The sequence below is a fragment of the Leptonychotes weddellii genome, chromosome 6, assembly GCF_054177405.1.
Source record: "Leptonychotes weddellii isolate Sample4059 chromosome 6, ASM5417740v2, whole genome shotgun sequence".
In the NCBI taxonomy this organism is placed as follows: Eukaryota; Metazoa; Chordata; class Mammalia; order Carnivora; family Phocidae; genus Leptonychotes; species Leptonychotes weddellii.
Genome location: NC_138374.1, coordinates 80159957 through 80187304, shown reverse-complemented (window position 1 = coordinate 80187304; position 27348 = coordinate 80159957). Strand labels below are relative to the sequence as shown.

General features: G+C 40.6%; 1 protein-coding gene across 5 annotated transcripts in view; it reads left to right on the top strand.

The window, feature by feature from the left end:
- CNST (consortin, connexin sorting protein) overlaps positions 1-27348 on the top strand; it is a 114708-nt gene that overhangs the window by 33866 nt on the left and 53494 nt on the right. For 3 of the 5 annotated variants that reach the window (XM_081824459.1, XM_081824460.1, XM_081824461.1), the window contains one exon: positions 8518-8946. In XM_081824459.1, coding sequence (XP_081680585.1) covers positions 8568-8946 — 379 coding nt within the window. In that variant the 5' untranslated portion in view covers positions 8518-8567. Of the gene's footprint in view, positions 1-8517; positions 8947-27348 lie in introns of those variants that run through there. The other 2 variants (XM_081824462.1, XM_081824463.1) reach the window with 2 other exon arrangements.

Sequence of the window (27348 nt, the reverse complement as noted above, 5' to 3'; positions counted from 1 at the left end):
TTTTAATTGGAAATGCTTGATCTATATTTAGACTTTCTAAAATTTACAGGTGAGAAAGCAGATTCACAGACCCGGTTTGTTCTAAATATTCATAAGTTTTTCAATAACTGAATCAATACCTCTTTTTGTTTTTATTTATTCATTTTTATTTTTAAAATATTTTATTTCTTTATTTGACAGAGAGAGAGAGAGAGATAGCATGCACACAAGCAGGGGGAACAGCAGGCAAGGGAGAGGGAGAAGAAGGCGCCCTGCTGAGCAGGGAGCCCAACGTAGGGCTTGATCCCAGGACCTTGAGATCCTTACCCAAGCCGAAGACAGAGGCTTCACTGACTGAGCCACCTAGGCACCCCTTGATATGTGTTTTTAAATTTAAATTAATTAAAATAAATAAAAGTTAAATTAATTAAAACTAAATAAAAGTAAAAATTCAGTTCCTCAGTCTCATTGTGCATATTTAAAGTACTCAGTAGCCATTAGTGACTACCACATTGGAAAACATAGGGATAGAATATAGTTCACAGCTGAAGATGTCAGCCAAGGGACCCTGGGTCAAGCTCAATATTGTAGTTAAATTTTAAGGTGAGGAGAATGATATAAATTAGCAAAAATTATGATATTGAAATTATAGGGACAACATTTTAATGAAGTTGATGTCTGAGTTTCATATGATTGGTATCATTTTCAGAAAACAATTTGGAGAGGGGCGCCTGGGTGGCTCATTCGTTAAGTGTCTGCCTTTGGCTCGGGTCGTGATCCCGGGGTCCTGGGATCGAGCCCTGCACTGGGCTCCCTGCTCCAGGGGAGGCCTAATTCTTCCTCTCCCACTCCCCCTGCTTGTATTCCCTCTCTTGCTGTCTCTCTCTCTGTCAAATAAATAAATAAAATCTTTAAAAAAAAAAAAAAGGAAAAGAAAACAATTTGGAGATAATCACAATTTTGTCTGGTCCTTGGATGGTTGTCTTCAGGTTGAGGTACTATTAATTCCTAGAAACCACCTTGTAACATATTGCTCATGAGCAGGGCATAAAATCGGCCTAGTGGATCTCGATTACCATTCTTAAAAATATGAAATAGTATTGGATAGAATGGAGAATACATCAGAATGTGTTTAGTTTCAAGAAACCTTTGTTTCAGTTATATATACGTATTTTGTGTGTACAGGATCTCAATGAAAAATGAATTTCTTATTCTGGGTTGCAAAAGTTCTGACAGTCATTCCTCTGAGCCATACTTTTGATCGCTGATATACTGAATATTTCCTACAGGTACACATGTCTAAACAAAGCATTAATTACAGAAAATCTTGATTTAGCAATGAGATAGAAGTGTATTGAAATATGTGTAGCGAGTAAAATGGTAAAATGTGAAGTGAGATATGTAATCTCCATAATAAACACAAAATATGGGGATGGTGACTTTCTTCCTCAATCCTGAGCAGACTAAGAGTAGCCAAATTTGAATTTGGGATTAATAGAATACCTTACTGGTTTGGTAACTGTCTTCCTTTAAATTTTGGTTTGACTACGAAGCCATCAAATTTCAACTTGGGATTACATCTTAATTCTTAAGAATCTTGGCTTCTTTCAAAAGTGAAAGTATGGGAGAGGCTGACTGGCTCAGTCAGTGGAGCGTGAGACTCTTGATCTCAGGGTGGTGAGTTCAAGGGATTACTTTTTTTTTTTTTAAGTGAAAGTATGTATTTAAGCCCAATTTGTATGGATTATAGAAAAATGTCACTCAGAATCTCCTTAAAGGATTTTTTTTTTTTTTTTTGAGCAGGGAGGAGGGACAGAAGGAGAGGGAGAGAGAATCTTAAGCAGGCTTCATGCCTGGTGCAAGCCCAACAAATGAGACCCTGAGATCAAGACCTGAGCCGAAATCAAGGGTCCGATGCTTAACCAACTGAGCCACCCAGGTGCCCCTCCTTAAAGGATTTTTTTTTTTAAAAGATTTTATTTATTTATTTGAGAGAGAGAATGAGATAGAGAGAGCATGAGAGGGGGGAGGGTCAGAGGGAGAAGCAGACCCCCCCGCCGAGCAGGGAGCCCGATGAGGGACTCGATCCCGGGACTCCAGGATCATGACCTGAGCCGAAGGCAGTCGCTTAACCAACTGAGCCACCCAGGCGCCCCTCCTTAAAGAATTTTAATAAAATAATTGAGTAATACCTATTTAACCATCCCTGTAGATTAAGTTGTTTGAGTGACACCTAATGTTTAATCTCAGCAGATATCCATTAAGATGTTTCAAAAGATGAATTCAGATTATACCTGGGATCGAGAATGTTTTTGATAAAACATCGATTTCTTTTTGTTAGTCTGTTACTCTAAATTGTTGGTTTATTTAAAGCTTCTTCCACAAAGCTTTGTGGTTTTTCAAGTTTTGTCTAAGCCTGACTTGGATATGTTTGCTTGAAATTCTCAGCTGTACAGAGTCAACTTGTCAAATAACTTTTGCACAGTGTACATATTTGGAAAGCTGTTTTCACACAGGAGGCTGGAAACTTGAGCAGCACTCACTACCATGCTTTTAAAAGGCAAAATATGCCCGAGTCAGTGCAATGCATTGTACCTCCTAAGTACAAGGCCCGGGGCTAGATATTGTGAAGAATAAAAATTCTCTGTGGCTGGGTTATGGGTATTCAAGTGGCTTACATCTAATAGGACACATATGCAGAAATACACAGTGCAGAGCAGTATTTGGGAAGGACCGTGTGTGGTACAGAGTGCTAACAAGCAGTACATAACGCCTGGGTCTTTGGAATGGAGACCTCATGGAGGCATACTGGAATGGCTTTGGAGCCAGGCCTTGACTAATTGGTAGGTATCCTGTAAGAATAATTTTAGGACATTCACACCTTGGAAAAACTTAGTGTTAGAGTAAGAGTTAGTGTCAGAAAGTACCTTTTGAGAATTAAATTATGCCATCATCCCAAGACGGTAAGAGGCAAAATGTCTTGAGGCCCAAAAGAGTTATCAACTGAAGAAGGTGGACCATATAGGAAATGGTATTTGGTGTGGATCCAGCAATTCCCAGGAAAAGAGAGAAGTACTTCCAGGAATTTGAACTTCTTGGTCGTTAGACATGTGTCCTCTGCTGTAGGTGGAGTTTCTTCATTGAGGTGTACCACAGCTGGAGTGAAGTACTCTTTCAGTACTTTCTCTGCATTGTCCATAGAGCATAATGATGAAGCGTATGGCCTCAGAATCATAGCTGGTCCATATTCATTTAGAAATGGAAGTAAGGGGGCACCTGGGTGGCTCAGTCGGTGAAGTGTCTGCCTTTGGCTCGGATCATGAGCCCAGGATCCTGGGATCGAGCCCCACATCGAGCTCCTTGCTCAGCAGGGAGTCTGCTTCTCCCTCTCCCTCTGCCTCTCCCTCTGCTTGTGCTCTCTCTCTCTCTCAAATAAATAAATAAAACCCTAAAAATAAAAATAAAAGACATAGAAGTAAGTTTAGAAACTTACTAGCTGAATGACTCTTGGTGAGATAGGAAACTTGTTTTCTTCGTTAGCATAATGGGACTAAAAATTACCTATCAGCCTAGGATAATTATGAAAATTCAATAAGAGCTTTGGTCTGTAAAGTCTTAACACAGGACCTGGTACATGACAGTCAACAAAGCTGCAGAATGCAATTTGTGATTTTATACTCACCAAGAAGCCTTAATCATTAATTTCTAGATATCTTAATCATCTGAAACAGGATGCACAAAACAGATGCTTAACCATTCTAGTAATCAAATGAGATATCCCCATCATAAATTAAATTTCAGCATTTTCAAACGATACTGGTTAGCATTAGTTTATCATCAAGAACCTAACATTTCTGGGAAGTCTGGAAATGCTCAGTTTCTGAGATTGCAGTTTAGGCTCTGGACCCACTTAAATAAACCTATTAATGTTTAATGCCAACTGGTGAGGTTTCTTAGGAAGTAATGGTGGCTGACATTTACTGAACATTCATTGTAGGCCAAGCACTCTGCTGAGTGCGTTACCTGCCACGTTGTCTGAGCCTCACAAATGATCTTCAAGGCGGGTACAATAGTTCTCCACTTACAAATGAGAAAATTGAAGCTTGGCGATGCTAGGCAGCTTGCCCTAGGGTTGCACACAGTTTGTTAGATGGCGGCACCAGAATCCGAACCTCGGTCAGCCGGGGTTCTCAGCCTCTGCTGTACTGCCCAAGATTCAAAGGAGAGGGGCCTGGTTTCAGATCCAGTTCCACTTCCTTCCAGGAAGATGAGCTTAAACAAGTTATGTTTGCCTCTCCAAGCCTGAGATTGTTCATCTGAAACACAGTGTGGGTAACTCCCATGTAGGGCTTGCTTGGAGGATTAGATATAAAATAAGTGAAGTGCCCATCACAGTTCCTAATACGTGATGGAGACTCAACAGGAGATAAGTGTAATTGTTTGGGGCTTTCTGCTTCCTACCTCCTCCTGCTTCCTACCTCCTCCTTGGCATGTGACCTGTGTGTCTCTCAGGTACACTGAAACCTTTGTGCTTTCAGATACATGTCAATATACCTTGATTAGGGTCGTCTGGGTGGCTCAGTTGTTAAGCGTCTGACTTCAGCTCAGGTCACGATCCCAGGGTCCTGGGATCAAGCCCCACGTCGAGCCCCATGGGGGAGTCTACTTCTCCCTCTCCCTTTGCCCCTCCCCCTGCTCGTGCACTCTGTCTCTCTCAAATAAATAAAATCTTAAAAAAATACATAACTTGATTATTTAGAAGACCGCCGAGGCTGTTCCTAGTTTTAAGGACTGACATTTTCCCTGCATAGCTGCCTGAATTTCTTTTCACTCCTGTGATCAAGTATACGTACCATGTGCCATTTTTACTGGTTTTCACTCTAGGATGCGGTGGCATTAGTGACACCAGGGCTCTGCGTACCCATCACCACTGCGTTTCCAAACCTTTTCCATCACCCTGAGCAAAACTATGCAACCATCACGCAGAACTCCCTTGTCTCTCCTGCCCATTGCCCCTCTAGTCTGTTTTCTGTCTCCACGAATCTGCCCATTGTAGAAATTTCATGCAAGTGGAATCGTACAGGCTAACTTCACTTAGTATAATGCTGTCAAGGTTCATCCATATTTTCTTTTTCTTTTTTTTTCTTTTTTCTTTTCTTTTTTTTTAAGATTTTATTTATTTATTTGACAGAGAGAGAGGCAGCGAGAGAGGGAACACAAGCAGGAGGAGTGGGAGAAGAAGAAGCAGGCTTCCCATGGAGCAGGGAGCCTGATGCAGGGCTTGATCCCAGGACTCCAGGATCATGACCTGAGCCAAAGGCAGATGCTTAACCGACTGAGCCACCCAGGCGCCCCTCTTTTTCTTTTTTTTAGCAAAGTTTATTGAGCGATAGCAAAGTGATAGTACAAAGCTCCCAAGGAGGGAGGGGACCCAAGAGGGTTGCCCAAGGTGCATCCATATTTTTCCATGTATCAGAACTTCATTCCTTCCTATGGCTAGGTAATATTCCCTGGCATGAATATACTGCACCTTGTTTAACTACTCATCCGTCAGTGGACATTTGGGTAGTTTCCACTGTATTAGCTACATGCACTTTATTTATTTACTTGATTATTGATTTATTGAAGTTTAGTTGATGTAAAATGTTACATTATCTTCAGGTATACAACATAAGGGTCTGCAGTTCTATATATTATTGCTGGGCTCACCATGGTAAGTATAATTACCATCTGTCACCACAAGGTTATTACAGTATTATTCACTATATTCCCTATGCTGCATTTTTCATCCCTGTCACTTATTTATAACTGAAAGTTTGCACCTCTTAATCACCTGCACCATTTTCACCCCTACCCCCAAGCCCTCCCTTTGGCAACCAACAATTTGTTCTCTGTATTTATGATTCTGTTTTTTTGTTGTTGTTGGTTGGTTGGTTGGTTGGTTGGTTTGGTTTGTAGACTCCACATATAAGTCAAATCATATCATATTGGTCTTAATCGGATTCATCGTACTTAGCATAATATCCTCTAGGTCCATCCATGTTGTCGCAGATGGCAAGATTTCATTCTTTTTTGTGGCCGAGTATTATTACATTGTGTATATATACCACATATTCTTTATCCATTCATCGATCAATGGATATACTTAGGTTGCTTCCATACTTGGCTATTGTAAACAATGCTGTGATATTGTCAGTGTATATCTTTTCAAATTAGTGTTTTTGTTTTCTTTGGGTAAATACCTAGGAGTGGAATTGCTACATCATCTGGTATTTCTATTTTTAATGTCTTGAGGAACCTCCATACAGTTTTCCAGACTGGCTGCACCAGTTTGCTTTCCTACCAACAGTGCACAAGGGTTCCCCTTTTCTCCACATTCTTGCCAACACTTGTTATATCTTGTCTTTCTGATCCTAGCCATTCTGACTGGTGTGAAGTGATACCTCATTGTGGTTTTGATTTGCATTTCCCTCTTGATGAGTGATACTGAGCATCCTTTCATGTTTTGTTGGCCATCTGTGTGTTTTTTGTTTTTTGTTTAGTTTTGTTTTTGGCAGAATGTCTATTCAGGTACTCTGCCCATTTTTAAATCAGATTATTTGCCTTTTTGGTCTTGAGTTGTGTAAGTTCTTTATATATTTTGGATACTAATCCCTTATTGGATATGGCGTTTGCAGATATCCTCTCCCATTCTGTAGGTTGCCATGTTATTTTGTTGGTTTCCTTCACTTGCAAAAGCTTTTTATTTTGATGTAGTTCCAACAGTTTATTTTGCTTTTGTTTCCCTCGTTTGTGGAGATATATCTAGAAAGGTGATGCTAAGGCCAATGTCCAAGAGTTATACTGGCTATGTTTTCTTCTAGGAGTTTTATGCCTTCAGGTCTCACATTTAGGTCTTTTTAATCCATTTAGAGTTTATTTTTGTGTATATTTGGTGTGAGAAAGTTGTGCAGTTTTCCTTCTTTAACATGTGACTGTTCAGTTTTCCCCACCGTTTATTGAAGAGCTTGCCTTTTCCCCATTGTATATTCTTTTTTTTTTTTTAAAGATTTTATTTATTTATTTGAGAGAGAGAATGAGATAGAGCATGAGAGGGGGGAGGGTCAGAGGGAGAAGCAGACTCCCTGCTGAGCAGGGAGCCCGATGCGGGACTCGATCCTGGGACTCCAGGATCATGACCTGAGCCGAAGGCAGTCGCTTAACCAACTGAGCCACCCGGGCGCCCCCCATTGTATATTCTTGCCTCCTTTGTCATAGATCAATTGACCATATCATTGTAGGTTTATTTCTGGGCTCCCTATTCTGTTCTATTGATCTTTGTTTTAGCCACATACATTTTATAAGTCATTTGAGCTTGGGTTCTTTCATGATAGTAATCTCAAAGACAGTTCATTAAAATAATAACTGTTTTTAAATTAAAAATGATACTCTAGAATTTATTTTAGGGCTAAACCTAAGTTAATATAGATATGTGGTATAAGGAAAATGATACCATCCAGATTTAGATATTTTTATGTTTGCCAACCAGTACTTGTATTCTGAATCAAATAAAATATTCCAGTTGCAAAATATGTTGAAAACATATGATACAATCAGTGCAGGGCTAATGTCTTATTTTGTACTTCATTTTCATGTTTTAAAAGAATTGTACTTTATTTACATGTTTCTAAACACCAAATAAGCATTTATATTAAAGAATTTAGAAAGTCACTAAAATTTTTCTTAGATTACTGGAATATTATATTTGATTCAAACCCAAAATAATGATTGGCAAGCAAAAAATTTCAGAGTCTTGCTGGCATCATTTTCCTTAAAATGTAATATACTTTTGGATGATAAGGGGGTACAAAACATGTCTGGTAAAAGGCTTAGAATCTATTTTCTATATCTTTACAATGTTAGAAGGATCCTTGGATCAGATTTAAATTTTCTAAGTCTAAAGTAGTCTAGAGTTAATAATGTCCCTCTTTTTTTTCTTTTAATTGTATAAAAGGAATTTGCTGACAATTCTAACGTACTTTCCAGGGCGTATTTTTAAGAAGTAAGTGATGTAATGAGAATAGAGTATTACCATATACTATCTGAATTTTCCACATACCTTTTTTTCCATTTATTTTTAAAATATCTGTAAATATGTTTGCAAATATTTCTGCTGTTCAGCCAAAGGACTTACTTGTCTGGTAAGCGTCCAGCAATAACGAGCGATTGATTTTAGCAGTAATTTCTTTCATTAAGGTCGTGGTCCCATGGTACACAGTAAAATAACTTAGAGAACTTAAAAAAACATATGAGTCCCAGGGCTCCATGCTGGACAAGCTCTCCAGGTAAGAAACACACAGCCAGGGTTGAGAACCGTTATATTCAAGCCAGACCCCAGTGAGGTTGGGTGGGGTTGTAAGTGGGGAAGAAGTAGAAGGAATGAACCTCTGTCATTTCCGTCCTTTCCCTACTTACAGTAAGACAACCCAAGAGAAAAGGAAATTCAAAGATCGCTGCAAATCCAGAGGTAAAGTAGCTTTTTTCTTTTTGTCTTTGTAGACATGGACGGACTTGATTGAAACTTAAATGGTTCCACAAAAGATGCTCTGATGGATGACAGCGGAACTCCTACAGATAATCTGCAGATAGAGTCACAAGATGGGTGTCATCCCGGTGACGGCGTGGGAAGCATAGGGACACGCTTGCCTTCTGCCTCGGATGAAAATGAAAATCAGCTGGATGGGGACGGGTACGAGTGTCTGAGCAGTGGTGCCAGCGCCATGGGCCAGCCTGATATGCTTGCCCAGGACAGTCTCAACAATAACGAAAACTGCCCACCCAGCAGTGAGGTGGCCGTGTGCGAGAGCTCGGAAAACACTTCTTGTGAAAACCCCAAGGATGGGCAGGCCCTCATGGGAAAGGACAAAAAAATACCTGGAAAAAGAAGCCCGAGAGCCAAAAGAGGCACAGCTAAGAAGATACCACAAGGTATTTTTAAAAATTATTTTTTATACTATTCTTTACCTGAAAATAAACTATCTTCTCATCCCATACTCTGTACTGTCCTGCATCTTGCTTTACTTCTCTTGTTATACTCTGCAGCTACTTCTCCAGCAGCACGTGGAGATCCAACTGTGTGGCATGTGACGTGCATGACATCTTTCCACAGTGTTTGCTCGCATGGGTGTGCATGATTTATTCAGCCACTTCTTTATGGCGATTCTCAGTAATTTGCTATAATAAATGTGCTGAAATTGAAGTTATTTGTACATGTTTGCACACGAGATCTTTTAAATATATATAGTCTTCCTTCATAAATTAGACCATTTTCTACCAGTATCAGCCCTAAAAATTTCATTCCGTCATCACTGTGGCTTTGATCTCTCATCTGTGAGTTTTTGTGCTGGTATAGTTTTTATTTTATTTTATTTTATTTTTTATTTGAGAAAGAGAGTGAGAGCAGGGGGAAGGGCAGAGGAAGAGGGTGAGAGAGAATCTCAAGCAGACTCCACGCTCAGTGTGGAGCCCAATGCAGGGCTTGATCTCACGACTTTTTTTTTTTTTTTGAGCGAGAGAGTGAGGCGCTGGTCCAGTTTTAAATTCCTTTTTTTTTTTTTTAAAGATTTTATTTATTTATTTGACAGAGAGAGAGAGAGCGAGAGCAGGAACACAGTAGGGAGAGTAGGAGAGGGAGAAGCAGGCTTCCTGCCGAGCAGGAAGCCCGATGTGGGACTCGATCCCAGGACCCTGGGATCATGACCTGAGCCGAAGGCAGACACTTAATGACTGAGCCACCCAGGCGCCCGGTCCAGTAAATTCTTTTATAGGATCTTTCCAACTCACTTAGTAAGTGGATAATATGTGTTAACATATATTGATATACATTTTATATCAATGTTGAATAAGACATCTAGCTTTCATTGTCTATATCACTTTGGTTACAAAGTAATTCAGAGTATTTCTTTCTTCTTTTTCTTTTCCTCCCCGCACCCCCCCCGGGGTAGTTCTCATTTGGTATATAGTTTGGCAGTTAAAGTTTGGAGCTATGGACTTTTTTTTCCTGAATCACACAGGGCACCCTTAGGAAAAGGCAGCCTCTGGTTATTTTCCATCAGGAACATGTGGGACTGGAGAGTTCTGACACGTCCGAGGCTGGGACTCTGTAGTGTAACACCACCTTACCTAAAACAGCAGTCTTCGCATGAGGCTCAAGAGAACTGAGGGGAGTGTCTCCTCATCTTTTGCTTCTTTGGCTGCTTAGAAATATAGTTGATCTCTCCATATCCTGTTTTTTTATTTATTTTGTTAATTTGGAGTAAAAGATGAAACTTTCCAGTTCATACAGATTTATCCTTCTTTATTCAATAAAGTGATTTGTTAACTTTTTAATGTAGCTCATAATTAGGCTTTCCGTTTAACTGATCCCTTCATCTTTGTTTTTCCTTAGTTTGCTTAAAGAAAATTAAAATTAATTTTGCAGAGATGTGAGAGCCTTTTCTTAAAAGACCTAAGATAAACAGATGATGTATGTAGTGCTATTTGTATATAAATTGATTTATCTAATGACTGTAATTCAAGAGCAATTTGTGCCTCTCTAATATGTTCTTTTGATGTTTTTAGGAACTGAGACCTAGTTGCATATGAAATGGGTCAATCATAGCTCCTTTTATTCCTTCTTTCCATGACCTTATTTCATTTTCCCTAGGTGTGATTATATTATTTAAAGTTATTCGATATTTATTATCCAGTGAGCAGATATGTGTAGAATTACTGTCCCCTAATGCATTTGAAATATATGATTTATAAAACTCAGGGATAGTCTTTATATAGATTAGCTTTAAAATTCTATTGTATATTTTATATATTATATATTATATATCTTAAATGAGTTTAAAAATGTAAGAAAACTGAATTAGGAGTTGCAAAACCTACATTCAAATCTTACTTCTGGTTTTGGTCACTTGGTGAGACTTAACCATTCTGTACTTTAGTTTTCTCAACTGTATAATGATGTTCATCCAAATATATCTATAAAATTCCTTTCTGAGCTATGAATTCCTTAGATTCCTGAACAGAGATGGTATGGTCTAAACTTGGTTAAAGTTTGGTGATTCACCTCTGTATCTATATAGTTTTTGTTTTTTTTTAATGTAAGAGGTACATTTTTATTTGTACTTTGAGTTTTGTTGTTAAAAGAACAGAAGTGTGGGTGGGCAGAAGAATTTTAAGCTGGGTGGAAGGAGTCCCAGGAGGGCAGAATTACTTCTTTCTAGACCTGGAAGGACCTGGAATGGGAAGCTTTAGGATGGCCTGGGAGCTCTTCTCACTGTTCCCTGAGAGTTCACTGAAGCCTATCCTCTCTCAGTACACACCCCATCACCAGGTCCAAGTGATCGAATCTCCCTGAGATCTCTCTGGTTAGTCTGTTTCTCTCCATCTCCAGTGCCACAGTTCAACGTCATCATCTTTAGCTGGAGTAAAGCTGCCTAAAGATGTCTCTGTCCTGTCGCTCCCAAATTCATTCACTAGGTCAGAACAATCAATGCAGAGAGTCCATGCATACGTGTCTAGACATGGGCATGGTAGTTCTTCCATTACTGTGAAATTCTAAGATCCTAAGTAAATGAAGTTTCAAAATTTTACAGATGGGTACTTTTCTAATAACAGAATAGCCTTTCAAATGCAAAATGATATATAAAACATGATATTCAATTCCAGACCAGAAATAAAATTTTTTTTATAGATAGGTGCTCTCGCAACACTTTTTAAAAGAAAAATATTAAGGTGAATTTATTTACTCTTATGCCTCTTTATGTAGTTTAATTTGTAATAATTTTTTCTTTCTTTCTTTTTTTTTTTTTGTAATAATTTTTTGTATATCTAAAAGCTAGTGCCGGAAAAAGAAGTAGAGCAATATTAGGAGACATGTCATTATTTACAAGTTTAACCTTAAACTCAGCCTCACAAAAGTCCAGTTGTCATTATATTATGAGACTTTGTTTCCTTTAGAGAGTTGAATCCCTGTAATGTGGTCAACTAAGCAGGTTTCAAGCTGTATTACATCAAGTTTTTACTATAGTTGAGTCTAGCATAACTTTAATATCCTAAAAAGGAATGAAAATTAGCTGATACGTTTTTAACAGCTTGGGGCGCCTGGGTGGCTCAGTCAGTTAAGCATCTGACCCTTGATTTTGGCTCAGGTCGTGATCTCAGGGTCTTGAGATCGAGCCCTGTGTTGGGCTCCCCACTGGGCGTGGAGCCTGCTGGAGATTCTCCCTCACCCTCTCCCTCAGCCCTTCTTTCCCCCCCCAAATTTTTTAACAGCTTTATTGAGATATTCACATACCATACGCTTCACCTACTTAATGTGTACAATTCACTGATTTTTAGTATATTCCCAAAGCTGACAACCATAACCACCGTCAATTTTCATCATTCATCACACAAAGAAACCCATACCTATTAGCGAAGCCACGTCCCATTTATCCCAGCCCTAGGCAACCACTAATCTACTTTCTTTCTTTATAAATTTGTCTCCTCAGGACATTTCATATAAATGGAATTGCACAATATATGGTCTTTTATGACCGGCTCCTTCACTTAGTGTAATGTTTTTAAAATTCATCCACGTTGCACCTGCACATATCAATACTTTTTTTCTTTTTATTATGCATTAGTATTCCACTGCAATGAATATACCACATTTCATATCTATTTGTCCACTGATGGACATTTGGACTGTTTCTACTTTTTGGCTATGCTGAATAATGCTCCTATGAACATTAGCAAAAAAGTTTTCATGTGGACATATATTTTCCCTTTTTTGGTTATGTATGCCTAGGAGTAGAATTGCTGCATCATAAATAGACACTTTGTTTAACTTCTTGAGGACCTGCTAAACTATCTTCCAAAGTGGCTACACCAGCAATGTATGAGGGTATAATTTTTCCACATCTTCGCCAACACTTGTTAATACCTGATTCTTTGATTTTAGCTATAGTCCTTTTCATTCACATGGAACTTACATGCTATAAAATTCACCTTCATGAAGTGTACCTCTTGGTTCTAATATATTCACATAGTTATACAACTATCACTAGTATCTAATTCTAGAAAATTTTATCCCCCTCTAAAGAAATCCTGTATCCATTAGCAGTCACTCCCCATTTCTCTGTCCGCTCCCCCACCCCAGCCCCTGGCAACCATTAACTCATAAATTTTGTGTGGTTGTAAAAAGCAAGTTCAGATTAAGTGTTTGATAGTTGCCATAGAACATACTTTATTTACTCAGTCACCCCATATCTAAGCATTTAACCGAACAGTTCAGCAAATGGCAGGAAGCCAGAGACAGGCAGCACATGGAAATTGAGAAAGGAAGAACTTCCAGATTGATTTGCCACTGGTATTCAATGCCCTGACTTGTTCCTCTGGCAGCCTCCAGCTCGGCGGTGACAAAGAGGGTGTCAAAGCTAGAGGAAAACAAATCTTGGAAATGCATCTGTGGCTGGAGTCAGGCTTGCACAGTGAAAAGAGCAAAGACTTTGGCTCTGCCTGTTCCTACCCACGTGACCTTAGGAAAGCAACTCATTTCCCTGAGCCTGTTCCCTTATCTGTAGGACAACTGATCCTACCACTTCTGCAAGATTGTCCTTAGAATGAGTGATCCTGTATGTAAAGCACTTTATCAAGTACCCAGCTTCTAAATGGTACCTGTAGTCTTTGGGTGTGTCATGGGATGATTTCTGAGTGGCGTGACCAGGAGCAGCATTCAGTGAAATTAAGAAATTGGTTTAATTTGACTTTAAGTCCATCTTACTTCTTTTGTCACTATCTTTCTTATCTCCTGAGATCTTTTTAATACTCTCTTTTCAGCCTTAGCTGTCCCTGCCTTGCTCCCCTAAGGTATATTCTGAAAAACCTATTTCCAGTGCCTCCCTAGCTTAATGTTAGGTATCACGTGCCTGCTGGCGTTTATCAATACTTTAACTGACGTCTGAAGTAATAACTGTGAATAAAACTAACTGATAATGCAAATGCCAGATTTGAAGTTTACCTGTCTGGCTTCCACCATAGTAGAACCTTTAGAGTTGGCCCACAAACCTGAATGCCTAGTGGAGTCGGCTGAGTAATATATGTGCTATAATTTTGGCCAGGATTGAGATACTGGGATTGATGAGGACTTTGATATGACAGGACTATGCATACCTACCTAAGAGCATTTGAATTAAAAAATGGAAAGTGGGGGCACCTGGGTGGTTCAGTTGGTGAAGCGTCTGCCTTCGGCTCAGGTCATGATCCCAGGGTCCTGGGATCAAGCCCTGCATCAGGCTCCCTGCTCAGCGGGGAGCCTGCTTCTCCCTCTCCCTCTGCCTGCCGCTCTGCCTACTTGTGCTCGCTCTCTCTCAAATAAATAAATAAAATCTTAAAAGAAAAAAATGGAAAGGCCTGGCTAAACCCGTCTAAGAATGATAGATTCTGGTATTGATATTTTGGGGTTGTAGCCCATTCTGTTCATTAGGTAGGTAAATGAGCAATTTAACTCTCTTATAAACTATACAGTAAACTTTGAAGATTCTGAAGTCCTGGTTTACCTTATCTCTGCTCCAGCCCTTTTAAAATAAAATTTCTTTGGAAAGTGACCTGCAGAAACAGCAGCCTCTCTTTTTATTCTTCTCTCAATAAGGGATTGATCAAAGAAGACAGATCATATCTCCTCTGAAAGGTAGCTGTTTCCTAGGTAACAATAGAATAAAAGAGTTCCAGATTTACAGAGATTCAAGTAATTGTAGAATCAGGAGGGGACTTTAAGTTTCTTAGCCAAAATTCGCTTTATTTTAAGAAAGTCCCAATATTAAAATTGTATTAGTTTTTTATTGCTTCCATAACAAATGACCACAACTTTGGTGGCTTAAAACTGACACAAATTTATTACTATACAGTTCTGTAGGTCAGGAATCTGACACAGGTCTTGAGGTGTCAGCATCTTTTCCCGAGGCTCCAGGGAAAATTCAGCTTCCTTGCCTTTCCAGCTTCTGGAGGCTGCATTTCTCAGCTTGTGGTCACCTTTCCTACATTTTCAAAGCCAACAATTGCATGCCAGGTCCCTCCATGTGTAAAGACCTTTGTGATTACACTGGGCCCACCCAGATAATTTAGGATAATCTGCCTTTTTTTTTTTAAGGTCAACTAATTAACTAACAACCTTAATCCCATCTGCAGCCTAATTCCCCTTTGTGATGTAATGTATTTATGGGGATTAGAACATGGGGGGGGCATTAGTCTATCCACCACAAAAAAATTTGTTTTAAAGATTTATTTTTATTTGAGAGAGAGAGTGCACGCGAGTGGGGGGAGGGCAGAGAGAGGCAGAGAAGCAGACTCCCCAGTGAGCAGGGAGTACAACATGGGGCTTGATCCCTGGATCCTGAGATCAGGACCTAAGCAGAAACCAAGAGTCCAGAGGCTTAACCGACTGAGCCACCCAGGCACCCCCACCACAAAAATATTTTAAGATAGACTAGATGAAGAATTTATATCACAGAAGAATTCTTCCCCTTATAAAAAACATTTTTTATACTTTTGTATAACCATACAGGGTTACTTAGTCAACAGACATTAATTGAGCATTGTATGTATGCCAGGCACGATAATACTGTTGGTGAACCTGCCTTTGAGTTTTGTGCTTGAGTGTGGGAGCCACGTGACTAACAAGCTCAGTCTAGCAGGATGGGAGTCACGACTGATACTAAGTAAGCACAGGGCTGTGGAAATGCTGTTCTAGAAGGGCTATGGGAACCTTCCTGGAGGAGTTGATGAGATCGGACATCCAGGCTGAGACAGGGACAAATACATGCTAGCTAAGGAAAGGAGATGGGGAGAGAGGGCAAAAGAAGGATGGTAGAGGTAGCACACCACGGACTAAAGCCCAGAGGATTCTGAGAAGGGAACACCCCACATTTCAGCAACTGTTGATATTCAGTTTGTCTGGAGCAGAATAGAAGGGAAGAATGCATCTAGGGGAAATAGTAGAGTACAAGAGTAGAGAGATCAACACGGTCCAGGTTATAAAGCATTATTGTTTTGTAATAACCAGTTTGGGCCTTCTGGGCAAGTATGAACAGGAGTGATGTGATGTGAGTTGCAGTTTTCAGAAAGATCGCTCAGGCTGCAGTGTGGAGAAGGGTTAGAATAGTGCAAGATCAGAGGCAGTGCAAGTGCTTAAGGGGCTTTTCTTTTTTTTTTTTTTTAAGATTTTATTTATTTATTTGACAGAGGGAGACACACTGAGAGAGGGAACACAAGCAGGGGGAGTGGGAGAGGGAGAAGCAGGCCTCCCGCTGAGCAGGGAGCCCGATGCGGGGCTCGATCCCAGGACCCTGGGACCATGACCTGAGCCAAAGGCAGACGCTTAACGACTGAGCCACCCAGGCGCCCTGGTTAAGGGGCTTTTCTAATAATCTCTGCAGGAGATGCTGCCGGTGGTCCTTACTGAGGGAGTAGCTGTGGGGCTAGAGAGAAGTAAGTGGAGTGAGAGTTATTAAGGGGGTAGAATTGACTGGACTGAGTCGTAGATGAGGTGTGGAAGAGTCCAGGATTAGCCCAGTTGTGTGGTTTAGGCACCAGGTGCATAATAATGCTGCCTGCAGAGGATGGGAATGTAGAGAGACAAGGAACAAGTCTGGGGAGAGTAGGGCAGAGGGCAGTGTGGGAATTTGGAGTCAGGTGTTTGGGATCCCTTAGACATCCAAGTGGACATGCTGAACAGGTAGTTGGTCTAGATTTCAGGACTGTGATCTTGGCTAACGATGTAGTTTTTGGAAAGCCAGAAAGGATCTTGAAAATGGCCTACTCGAACCCCTTTTTATTTTTTTAATTTATTTTTATTTTTTATTTTATTGATTGATTTTTACTTAATAGATCACTGATTTTATTATAAAAGGATAGAACTCAGGCACAGCCTGATGAAAGGGATGCATAGGGCAGGGCCTGGGTGAAGGGCAGGGGGGAGCTTTCCACTTCCTCTCCAGGCATACTACTCTCCCTCATCCCAGCGTGTTCACCAACCCAGAAGCTACACCCCTTAATTTTTATAAGTGAGAAAATTCAGGTTTAATCTACAAGGTGCCTTGTCTTCCTCTGCAGGAGACAGGGAGAGAAAGAGGATGTGAACCCAGGGGCTCCTGATGAGCCAGATGTGTTTCCTGTGTAGCAGAGTTCTCCTTGTCCTGCTAAACAGTGAGGTTCTCCCAATAGGATTCATAATAATAACGATGGTAATTCGCCAACTTTTATTAACTTTCTACTGTGTAAATATTTCCCAGGCAATAGAAATACAGCGATGACAAGACAGATCTTGCTCTAACCCTCATGGACTCCTGGAGTTTAGTGGGAAAGCAGATGTTAAGTTAAATAATACAGTTGTCACAAGAGTGCGTGTGTTGTGCCGGAAGTCAGTGCCCGGAGCAGCGCCTTGGCGCAGGAAGGAGCACTACTTGCTTATGGAACTGACAGATGTTCAGTGTGTGGAATGGAGGAAGCAGTTTGGAGGATGGCGGGCATGAGCTTCAAGTATCGTCTGGGTATTCTGACCACTAATGAAATAGTGGAAAGCTTTCGCGGACAGATCAGGCGGGAGTTGATAGTTTGGGGGAACATGTCACCTCCTTCTATTCTTTTTTTTAAAGATTTTATTTATTTATTTATTTTTGAGAGAGAGAGAGATCACAAGTAGGCAGAGCGGCAGGCAGAGGGAGAAGCAAGCTCCCTGCTGAGCAGGGAAGTGAGATGTGGGACTCAGTCCCAGAACCCTGGGATCATGACCTGAGCTGAAGGCAGACGCTTCACCGACTGAGCCACCCAGATGCCCCCACCCCTACTTCTAAGGATGATCCTAACCTGATAGCTAGAACCGTAGAAATGTGCGCTCTGCTATCCTCCAGCTCTTCCAACAGATTGGTGCCATTTCCAGGAGCATTGGGAATGGGGTTTGTTGCAACTGAAAACACAAACATGTATGGGAAGGGACAGCAGAATATAATCAAAAAGGCAGAAAATTGAAGAATTTTGCATGGTATGTGTGTTATCTGTTGCTGCATAACAAATTCTCATAAAATGTAGCAGCTGAAAACAAAAAACATTTATTATTTCATGGCTTCTGTGGTCAGGAATCTGGGTGTGGCTTAGCTTGGTACTTCTGGCTTAAGTCTCTCATGAGATTTCGGTCAACTACTGGCCAGGCCTGCAGTCATGTGAAGGCTTGGACTGGGGCTGGAGAATGTGCTTCCAAGCTCATTCAAATGGTATGTGGCAGGCCCGCGTCCCTCCCTGTGTGGCTTACCTCCCAGTACCCCTTACACCATGACAGCTGGCTTCCCCCAGGGGTAGCAGTCCAAGACAGAGCAGCACCCCAGTTAGAAGCCACATTTTTTTTAAGTAAACTCTACGCCCAATGTGGGGCCTGAACTCGCAACCCTGAGACCAAGAGCCACACGCACGCTCCACTGACTGAGCCAGCCAACCCCAGAAGCCACTCTTTTTTATAGTATAATTTAAAACGTGACATTCTGGGGCACCTGGGTGGCTCAGTCAGTTAAGCGTCCAACTCTTAGTTTTGGCTCCAGTCATGATCTTGGGGTCGTGAGATCCAGCCCCACTTCCAGCTCCCCTCTCAGCACAGAGTCTGCTTGAGGATTCGCTCTCTCTGCCAGTCAGACAACTTTCTCCTTCTTATATAGTTATTTTTTGTGATTTCAGTCATGCCCTGATAGCTATCTAGAAAGAAGGTGAAAAAGAAGGGAATTCCTATCAATCTGGCCTTTCAAATTCTGTGTAGAAACCAGCATTCTCCATCAAGTGTCTATAATGTGATATTTTTATATAAGGAAAAATTGAGAAATTTGCACCTCCAAACATTTTTATGTGAGTATTTCTGTGCAGTTACACATATATACTGACACAGGCACGAATGAAGACTTTTGTCTTTATTTTACTAAGAATATTTTGTTCTGATTTCACAGAATTCAGCTTAATGGAAGCATAAATTCAGGTAGGATGTTTAGGGACTTGGCTTCTCAGTTTTCTACTGTTCAAATCAGACTTTCCAAAGTTAAATAATTTTCTGTGTAGTCTTTTGTTTTTTGGTTGTTGGTTTTTATTTCACCCTCCAACTGTTGTTTGCTCATAATCCCTACAAAGAGTGGATGTCTTCTTACCTTTATTTATTTAAAATAATAGTTTCTAAACATCATTCACAGAGTCAACACTGTACTTAATTAAAAGGGCGTTTTTCTCATTGTTTTGTTGTATTTTTAACAAAGTTATTACATCCATCTGGCTCTCTAATTTTGAAAAAAAAGCACACAAGTAGGCATTTGAAAAATGTAGCCATTGGATCAAAAGCAGGTAGAGGGTATAGCCATACAATAGCATATTATTTGGCAATAAAAGAATAAAGTCCTGGGGCACCTGGGTGGCTCAGCTGGTTAAGCATTGAATTCTTGATTTTGGCTCTGGTCATGATCTCAGGGTCGTGAGATCAAGCCCTGTGTCCCACTCTGGGCTGGGCGTGGAATCTGCTTAGGATTCTCTCCCTCTCCCTCTGCCCCTTTCCCTTCCTCCCGCGTGACACTCTCTAAAAAAAAAAAAGAATAAAGTACTAACATGTGCTACAACATGAAAACTTTACACTAAGTCGAACTAGTCACAAAAGGCCATATGTTATATGTTTCCATTTAATATGAAATGTCCCAGGTAGGCAATTTCATAGAGACAGAAGGTAGATCAGTGGCTACCTAGAGCAGGGGACGTTGGGGGAAATAAAGAGACTGGTGGTAGGCAGTACAGGGTTTCTTTTTTGGGTAATGAAAACTTTGTAAAATTGATTGTGGTGTTGGTTACACAGCACTGACTCCACTAAAGCCATTGAACTGTACAGACACGTGAAGTGGTGGATTGTATCTTAGGTGAATTATAGCTCAGTGAAACAGTTTTGAAGAAAGTGGTCGTTGGTTTGGTGATAGGAAGAAACAGTTGGGGTATAGTCTTTTGTCTCTGCAAAATTTAAAGATTACTGGCATAATGGAATGCAACATAACATCAATTTTTTTTGTGAACTGCAATGAATTCAGCATGTTCCTCTGTGTTTTTCTTTTGACTCTTGAAGGTTCGAATTAACTCCTGGTTTTCTAAATTTTTCTTTCTCATATAATTCCACTAATGCAAAGAGAATCTGATGTCAGTAGCTTTACGAGAATCACAGAATATTAAGGAGGGGGAAGGGAGGCTTAAAGGAAAATTTAGCAATCTGGTTTCCTTTGGGTATTTAGGTCCTCTCTCTTCTTCCACAAATAGGCACTATTTTTAGTGTTGAATTTAAATGCATACCTTTATATTTGTTAGAGAAATAAAATATGTGTAATTTCAGTTTATAAGATCGTTTCTTATAGCCCCATTAAATATGATAATTTTATTTATCCTAGAGAACCAAGGAATATTTTATATTTGATAGCTGGTGAATTCAATGTGCTTGGAATGAACTGAAAAATATCGTAAAATTTAGCCATTTTGAGATTAGCAGTGTACTTCTAAAGGAAAAACAACATATTAATTGCATTTAAACTTTGGTGGTGCTTAAAATTAAAAAAAAAAAAAAAACTTTGGTGCTTGTCTGTAGACCTTGATTGACAATTCTGAAAATTGCATAATTAAATGCATGCTTAGGGAAATCTCTTCATATTTTTAGTTTTTAATAAAATGAGTTAAAGTATAAAATGTCTAAGCAAACTTCTAAGAGGAAAATTAGGGAATCCAATCCAGCTAGTTAACATATTACACATAATTTAGAGTCTCAATTCCAGCAATATTTATGTGTGCTAATTGTGCCTTGAATATGAATTGAAAACAGCCTGGAGCAAATTCTAGAAAGTGGTGGAACTTGCGGGAATAGCTGTGATAGGTAGGGTGTAACTTAGACCTGCTCAAGGGATCACCTGCTTTTGCAACCTGAGTCAGTGGATGTGGAGACTGGCCTTTAACAGCCCATGGGAGCACCATGGGCATGAGTCTGTCATATTACCCTTGAGTTTCTTGAAATGCTTTTTCACATCCACTGTGTATTTGTAAAAATCTAAATACTGAGTTCAGGACATTCAGACAGTTTGTATCCTAATTAAGTGAGTCTTTTATATGAAAGGAGAAAAGAAATAATGGTCTTTGAGCTCAAGGCTGGCTGGCTAGAGGCAGCAACGCATGAATACGGAGTTAGGCTTGTCAATCTAGATGGTGGTTACGCTGGGCTCAGTAAAATTTCTGATGAGTAATTAGAGCTCTGCTTCTTCAAGAGTTCAGCAAAGCACACACGCTGTCAAAAGGGCTCCTCCCACTCAGGAGATGTGTCCTTCCCAGGGCGCCTGGGTGGTTCAGTCGTTGAGCGCCTGCCTTCGGCTCAGGTCATGGTCCCAGGGTCCTGGGATCAAGCCCCGTGTCGGGCTCCCTGCTCGGCGGGAAGCCTGCTTCTCCCTCTCCCACTCCCTCTGCTTGTGTTCCTGCTCTCGCTGTCTCTGTCTCTGTCAAATAAATAAATAAAATCTTAAAAAAAAAAAAAAAAGAGATGTGTCCTTTCCTTCTTGGCATCTACCTGAGGGGAAAATAAGAATATTCTTTTGAAGGTTACACGGTGCTGTCCTTCCACATCTCTAATGGCACATTGCCCCTGAAGCACTGAAAACATACGCGATTTAGCGGGTGCAGGGAGTGCGCTTTCAGCCTTGTTTGAGTTCTGTCCCTCCCAACGTCCTGAAGCATTAAGTGATTTTCAAGAAGCTGCCTAAAATAAAGTCCCGAGGCTGTTTTTATGACGTCCCATCCCTGTATCGATGCTGAAATCACCTGCCAGACACTCAGTCGAGAGACCAGCACTGCCACTTTGAGTGCGTGCCTACTAAGCACTGGGTGTCCGTGACACGTTACTGTATGTCATCCTTAGCCATGCATTTATGAGGAGTCGGGTCACGTCCTGTAGGTCCCCAGGGCAGCTGGACTGCGGCCCCAGCTCCCAACCACAGCCCTGCGCTGCTCCCTCTGAACGCAGAGGAATGTGCTGGGTGGGGCGATGGTAATTGTGCCCTGATTACATAAGGAATCCCTTTGACCCCAGGTCAGGTCATAAGGAAGTTGGCTCATTTTCAGATTTATCTCACAACGCTTGTGTCTAGTGTTGAGGAAAAGGAAGGAATACTTCCCTTTTTCCACTTAAATGTGCTTAGCCAGTGAGCAAAGATATTTAAATATGAGCACTCTACTCTCCACATTTATGGCACTCCCCAGAACCTTGCAGTGAGGAAATGTGGAAGGAAAAAGGAGTGAAGCACAGAGGGTCTGCCATCGGAGCCACATAAACCATTATTAAAAAGTATTTCTTTAAAAAAAAAAAAATTATTTATTTTAGAGAGAGAGTGTGTGCGAGTGGTGGGGAGGGGCAGAGGGAGAGAGAGAGAAGCAGACTCCATGTGAGCAGGGAGCCCGACCTGGGGGCTCGATATCACGACCCTGAGATCATCACCTGAGCCGAAACCAAGAGTCCACCAATCAACTGACTGAGCCACCCAGGCACCCCTAAAAATTACTTTTTTTTTTTTTTTAAGATTTTATTTATTTATTTGACAGAGAGATAGAGAGCACAAGTAGGCAGAGAGGCAGGCAGAGGGAGAGGGAGAAGCAGACTCCACTGAGCAGGGAGCCCGATGCGGGGCTCGATCCCAGGACCCTGGGATCATGACCTGAGCCGAAGGCAGCCGCTTAACCGACCGAGCCACCCAGGCGCCCCCCTAAAAATTACTTCTGATCCATCTTCCAAAATTATGGCCAAGGTATGCATCAGCATAAACAAGTCAGGTGGTTTGAGGAATTCAGCTATGTAATGGCTCCAAGAATCATAACATGAAATCACAAAAATGAAGGCTTTTTTCCCCTTTTATTATTTTAATATTGAAGTAAAACACGTATAACATAAATTTGCTATTTTAAGTGTGCAGTTCAGGACCATTAATTACATTCATAATGTTGTGTAACCATCACCACTGTTTCCAAAATTTTTATTACTCTAAGCAGAGACTCTGTAAGCATTAAGCAATAGCTCTGTGTCCTTCCTCTCCCAGTCCCTGGTAACCTTAGTTCTGCTTTCTGTCATATGAATTTTCCTGTTGTAGATAATTCATCTAAGTAGAGTCATATAATCTTTTGGTTTTTTGTGACTGGCTTCTTTCACTTAGCATAATGTTTTCAAGTTCGCCCATGTTGCAGCATGTATATACCACGTTTTGTATATCTGTTCATCTGCCGATGAATATCCCTTCAACTTTTGACTAATGTGAATAATGCTGTGGGGCACCTGGGTGACTCAGTCGGTTGAGTGTCCGACTCTTGATTTCGGCTCAGGTCATGATCTTGCTGCGCACTCAGCAGGGAGTCTGCTTGTCCCTCTCCCTCTGCTCCCCCCTCCCCCCCCCCCCCGCTTGCTCAAACTCTGTCTCTAAAATAAATAAATAAAAATCTTTTAAAAAATGTGAATAATGCTGCTGTGAACATTGGCATATATATATCTGTTAGAGTGCCTCTGTACCTAGAAATATACCTATTTTGTGTATATACCTAGAAATGGAATTGCAGGATCATATGGTAATTCAAATTTAACGTTTTGAGGAATTGCTAAACTGTGTCCCACAGCGGCTGTACCATTGTACATTCCTATCAGCAATTCACAGGGGTTCCAGTTTGTCCACATCATCACTTACTGTCCGTTTGTCCGATGATTGCCATTGTTCTGTGTCCATCTCAGCCTACAGATAGCGATGACATGGGCTAGAAATGCCAGGGACACTTACCTGAGCCTGTATTACTTGAGGTGACCCCCACAGACATTTCCCTGAACAGAGCCAATGCTGTGGCTGGACAGACCCTTGTGGTTCTTACTATGATTACAAGGCACACCTCAGTAACAACCATAAGTGAACTTTGAAAAAAACGAGGTTTATAATTTACAAGTTCTAGAGGGTACATTGCATGCCCAAGGCCACACAACAACATCACCTGTCGAAAAAGAGAGGGAGAGCAGACTGGGGTTCTGCCTTTATTGGGTCAAGGTCATTGAGAACCGAGGACTTTGTGGGTGAATTTAAAACAGAAGAGCAGGAAATAAAGCACACAAAGGGAGAAGGGGTTGGTCAAATGGTGAGTTATCTAGGTCAACCAGGGCTTTGTGAAAAGGGGAACTACATGGGTGGGGTGGCCTGGCCCTTCATCTAGTTATGTCGTTGGCAGCATGTTTATTCCAGACATTATATCCAAAAAGCAAATGGTCAGGCTTACACTACACCCATAAAAAGGGGTATAAACTGGTATCTCATTGTGGATTTGATGTGCATTTCCCTAATGGCTGGTGACGTTCAGCATCTTTTCATGTGCTTATTGGCCATTTTTATATCTTCTTTAGTGATATGTCAGTTCAAGTCCTTTGCTCAGTTCAGTTGGGTTGTTTGTTTCATTATTGTTTATTTATAGGAGTTCTTTATGTATTCTAGGTATTAATCCCTTATCAGATTTATGATTTGAAGATATTTTCTTCCATTCTGTGGATTGTCTTTTCACTCACATCATTGTGTCCTATGATGCAGAATGTTTTTAATTTATATAAAGTCCAGTTTATGTAGTTTTTTCTTTCATTTGCTGTGCTTTTGATGCCATTTTCAAGAAATCATCAGTGTGAAGAAGATAATGCCCCAGTGTTTTCTTCTGAGAGTTTTATTGTTTTAGCTCTTACATTTAGGTCTTTGATCCATTTTTTTTATTAGAGAGAGAGAGTGAGTGCGAGTGGGGAGAGGGCCAGAAGCAGAGAGAATCTTAAGCAGGCTCCATGCTCAGCGCGGAGCTGACTTGGGGCTCCATCTCACGACCCTGAGATTATAACCTGAGCTGAAATCAAGAGTTAGTTGCTCAACCGAGCCGCCCAGGTGCCTCAATTTTTGATCCATTTTGAGTTCGTTTTTGTATATGGTATTAGCTAAGGGTCCAAGTTCATTCTTTTACATGAAGATATCCAGTTGCCCCAGCACTCTTTGTTGAAAACACTGTCCTTTTCACATTGAGTAGCCATAGCACCCTTGTCAAAAATTAACTATGCATATCAGCGTTTATTCTTGGGTTCTCAATTCTGTATCATTGGTCTGTATGTAATAGGTCTATCCTTATGTCAGTACTACAGTGTGTTTTTCCTGTAACTTTATAGTAAGTTTTGAAATCTGGAAGTATGAGTCCTCGAATTTTCTTCCTTTTCAGGATGATTTTGGCTATTCTGGGTCCCTTGAAATTTTTGGCAGAAAACACTATTGGGATTTGATTGGGATTGCACTGTATCTGTAAATTGTTTGGGCAGAATTGTCATATTGTCCTTCTGGCCCTTCCCCTGCTCGTACTCTCTCTCAAATAAACTAAAAAAAAAAAAAGAAGAAGAGGAATAATTCTTTTTTTGTGTGTCTGGGTTTTGATAATTTGACTATAATGTGTCTAAATGTGGCTGTCCTTGCGTTTATTGTGCTTGGAGTTTGTTGAGCTTCTTGTATGTGTAGGTTCGTGTTTTTTATGAAATTTGAGATGTTTTCAGCTATTACTTCTTCAAATATACTTTCAGGTTCACTGATTCCTTTTTCTGCTTGCTTAAATCTGCTGTTGAATTCCTCTAGTGAATTTTTCATTTCAGTCACTGTATTTTTTAGCTCCCGAAATTTTAATTTCTGTTTATAATTTCTCTCTCTTTATTCATATTCTCATTTTATTCCTACTTGTTTTCTTGATTTCCTTTAGTTCTTTGTCCATGGTTTCCATTAGCTCTTTGAGCATATTTAAATTTAAATTATTTTTCTAATCCAGTGTCTAATCCTGGGCTTCCATGGGGTTGTTTTCTATCAGTTTATTTATTTCCTCTGAATGGCAGACTCAGCACTGAACACAGAGCCCGATGCAGGGCTCGTTCTCACGACCCTGAGATCATGACCTGAGCCGAAACCAAGAGTTAGGTGCTTAACTGATTGAGCCATCCAGGTACCCCTCAGGGCCTTTAAATTTTAGGTTTTACAATAGCAAGACTTATGCCCAAAGGCTGGAATTAAGTCGAACAGCTCTGAAGAATATTATTTCATATTTTTGTAGGTTATGAGCTTTTTAATTAAGGATGCTGGTTCGTTTTTTTTTTTTTAAGATTTTATTTATTTATTTGTCAGAGAGAGCACAAGCAGGGGGAGCAGCAGAGGCAGAGGGAGAAACAGGCTTCCTGCTGAGCAAGGAGCCTGATACAGGACTTCATCACAGGACCCTGGGATCATGACCTAAGTCGAAGGCAGACGCTTAACTGACTGAGCCACCCAGGCGTCCCACCGATGCTGTTAAGAAACATCAACTCATTGGGGTGTATGCGTGGCTCAGTTGGTTGAGCTTCCATCTCTTGATTTCAGCTCACGTCATGATCTTACTGTCCTGGGTCAAGTTCTACACCAGGCTCCACACTCAGTGGAGAGTCTGCTTGAGGTTTATCTCTCTGCCCCTCCCCCTGCTCACGTGTGTGCACACACTCTCTCTCTAAAATAAATAAATCTTAAAAGAAAAAAAGAAACATCAAATCATTAACATTTGGGAAGTGATATTCTGTTTAAAAGATGGAAGGCAGGGGCGCCTGGGTGGCTCAATGGGTTAAGCGTTGGACTCTTGATTTCGGTTCAGGTCATGATCTCAAGGTTGTGAGACCGAGAGCCCCATGTTGGGCTCTGTGCAGGGCATGGGGCCTGCTTTGGATGACCTCTGCTCCTCCTCCCGCTCATGTGCACTTGCACGAGTGTGCATGCTCTCTCTCTCAAAAAAAAAAAAAAAAAAAGATGTAAGGGGTGGGGAGTATAAATATTGAAGCCTTATAAGAATACAGCAATTGAGATGAGTTAAAAGCCCATAGAGTTCTAGCAGAATACTTTGGAGATTCCTCAAAAAGTTAAACATGGAATTACCACTTAATCCAGCAGTTCCACTTCTAGATATATACCCAAAGTCATTGAAAGCCAGGACTCAAACAGATAGTTGTACACCAGTAGTCTTAGCAATATTATTCACGGTAGCCAAAAGGTGTTAACAAACTGTCTGTTGACAAATGGGTAAACAAAGTGTGTTCTATATGTATATATACATGTGTGTGTCTGTGTGTATTTCTGTTTGGGATGATGAAAAAGTTATGAAATGGATGGTGGTGATGGTTGCACAACATTGTGAATATAATTAATGTCAGTGAATTGTACACTTCAAAATGATTAAAATATTAGTTTTATGTTGTATAGAAAAAAGAAATCACCCAAAAAA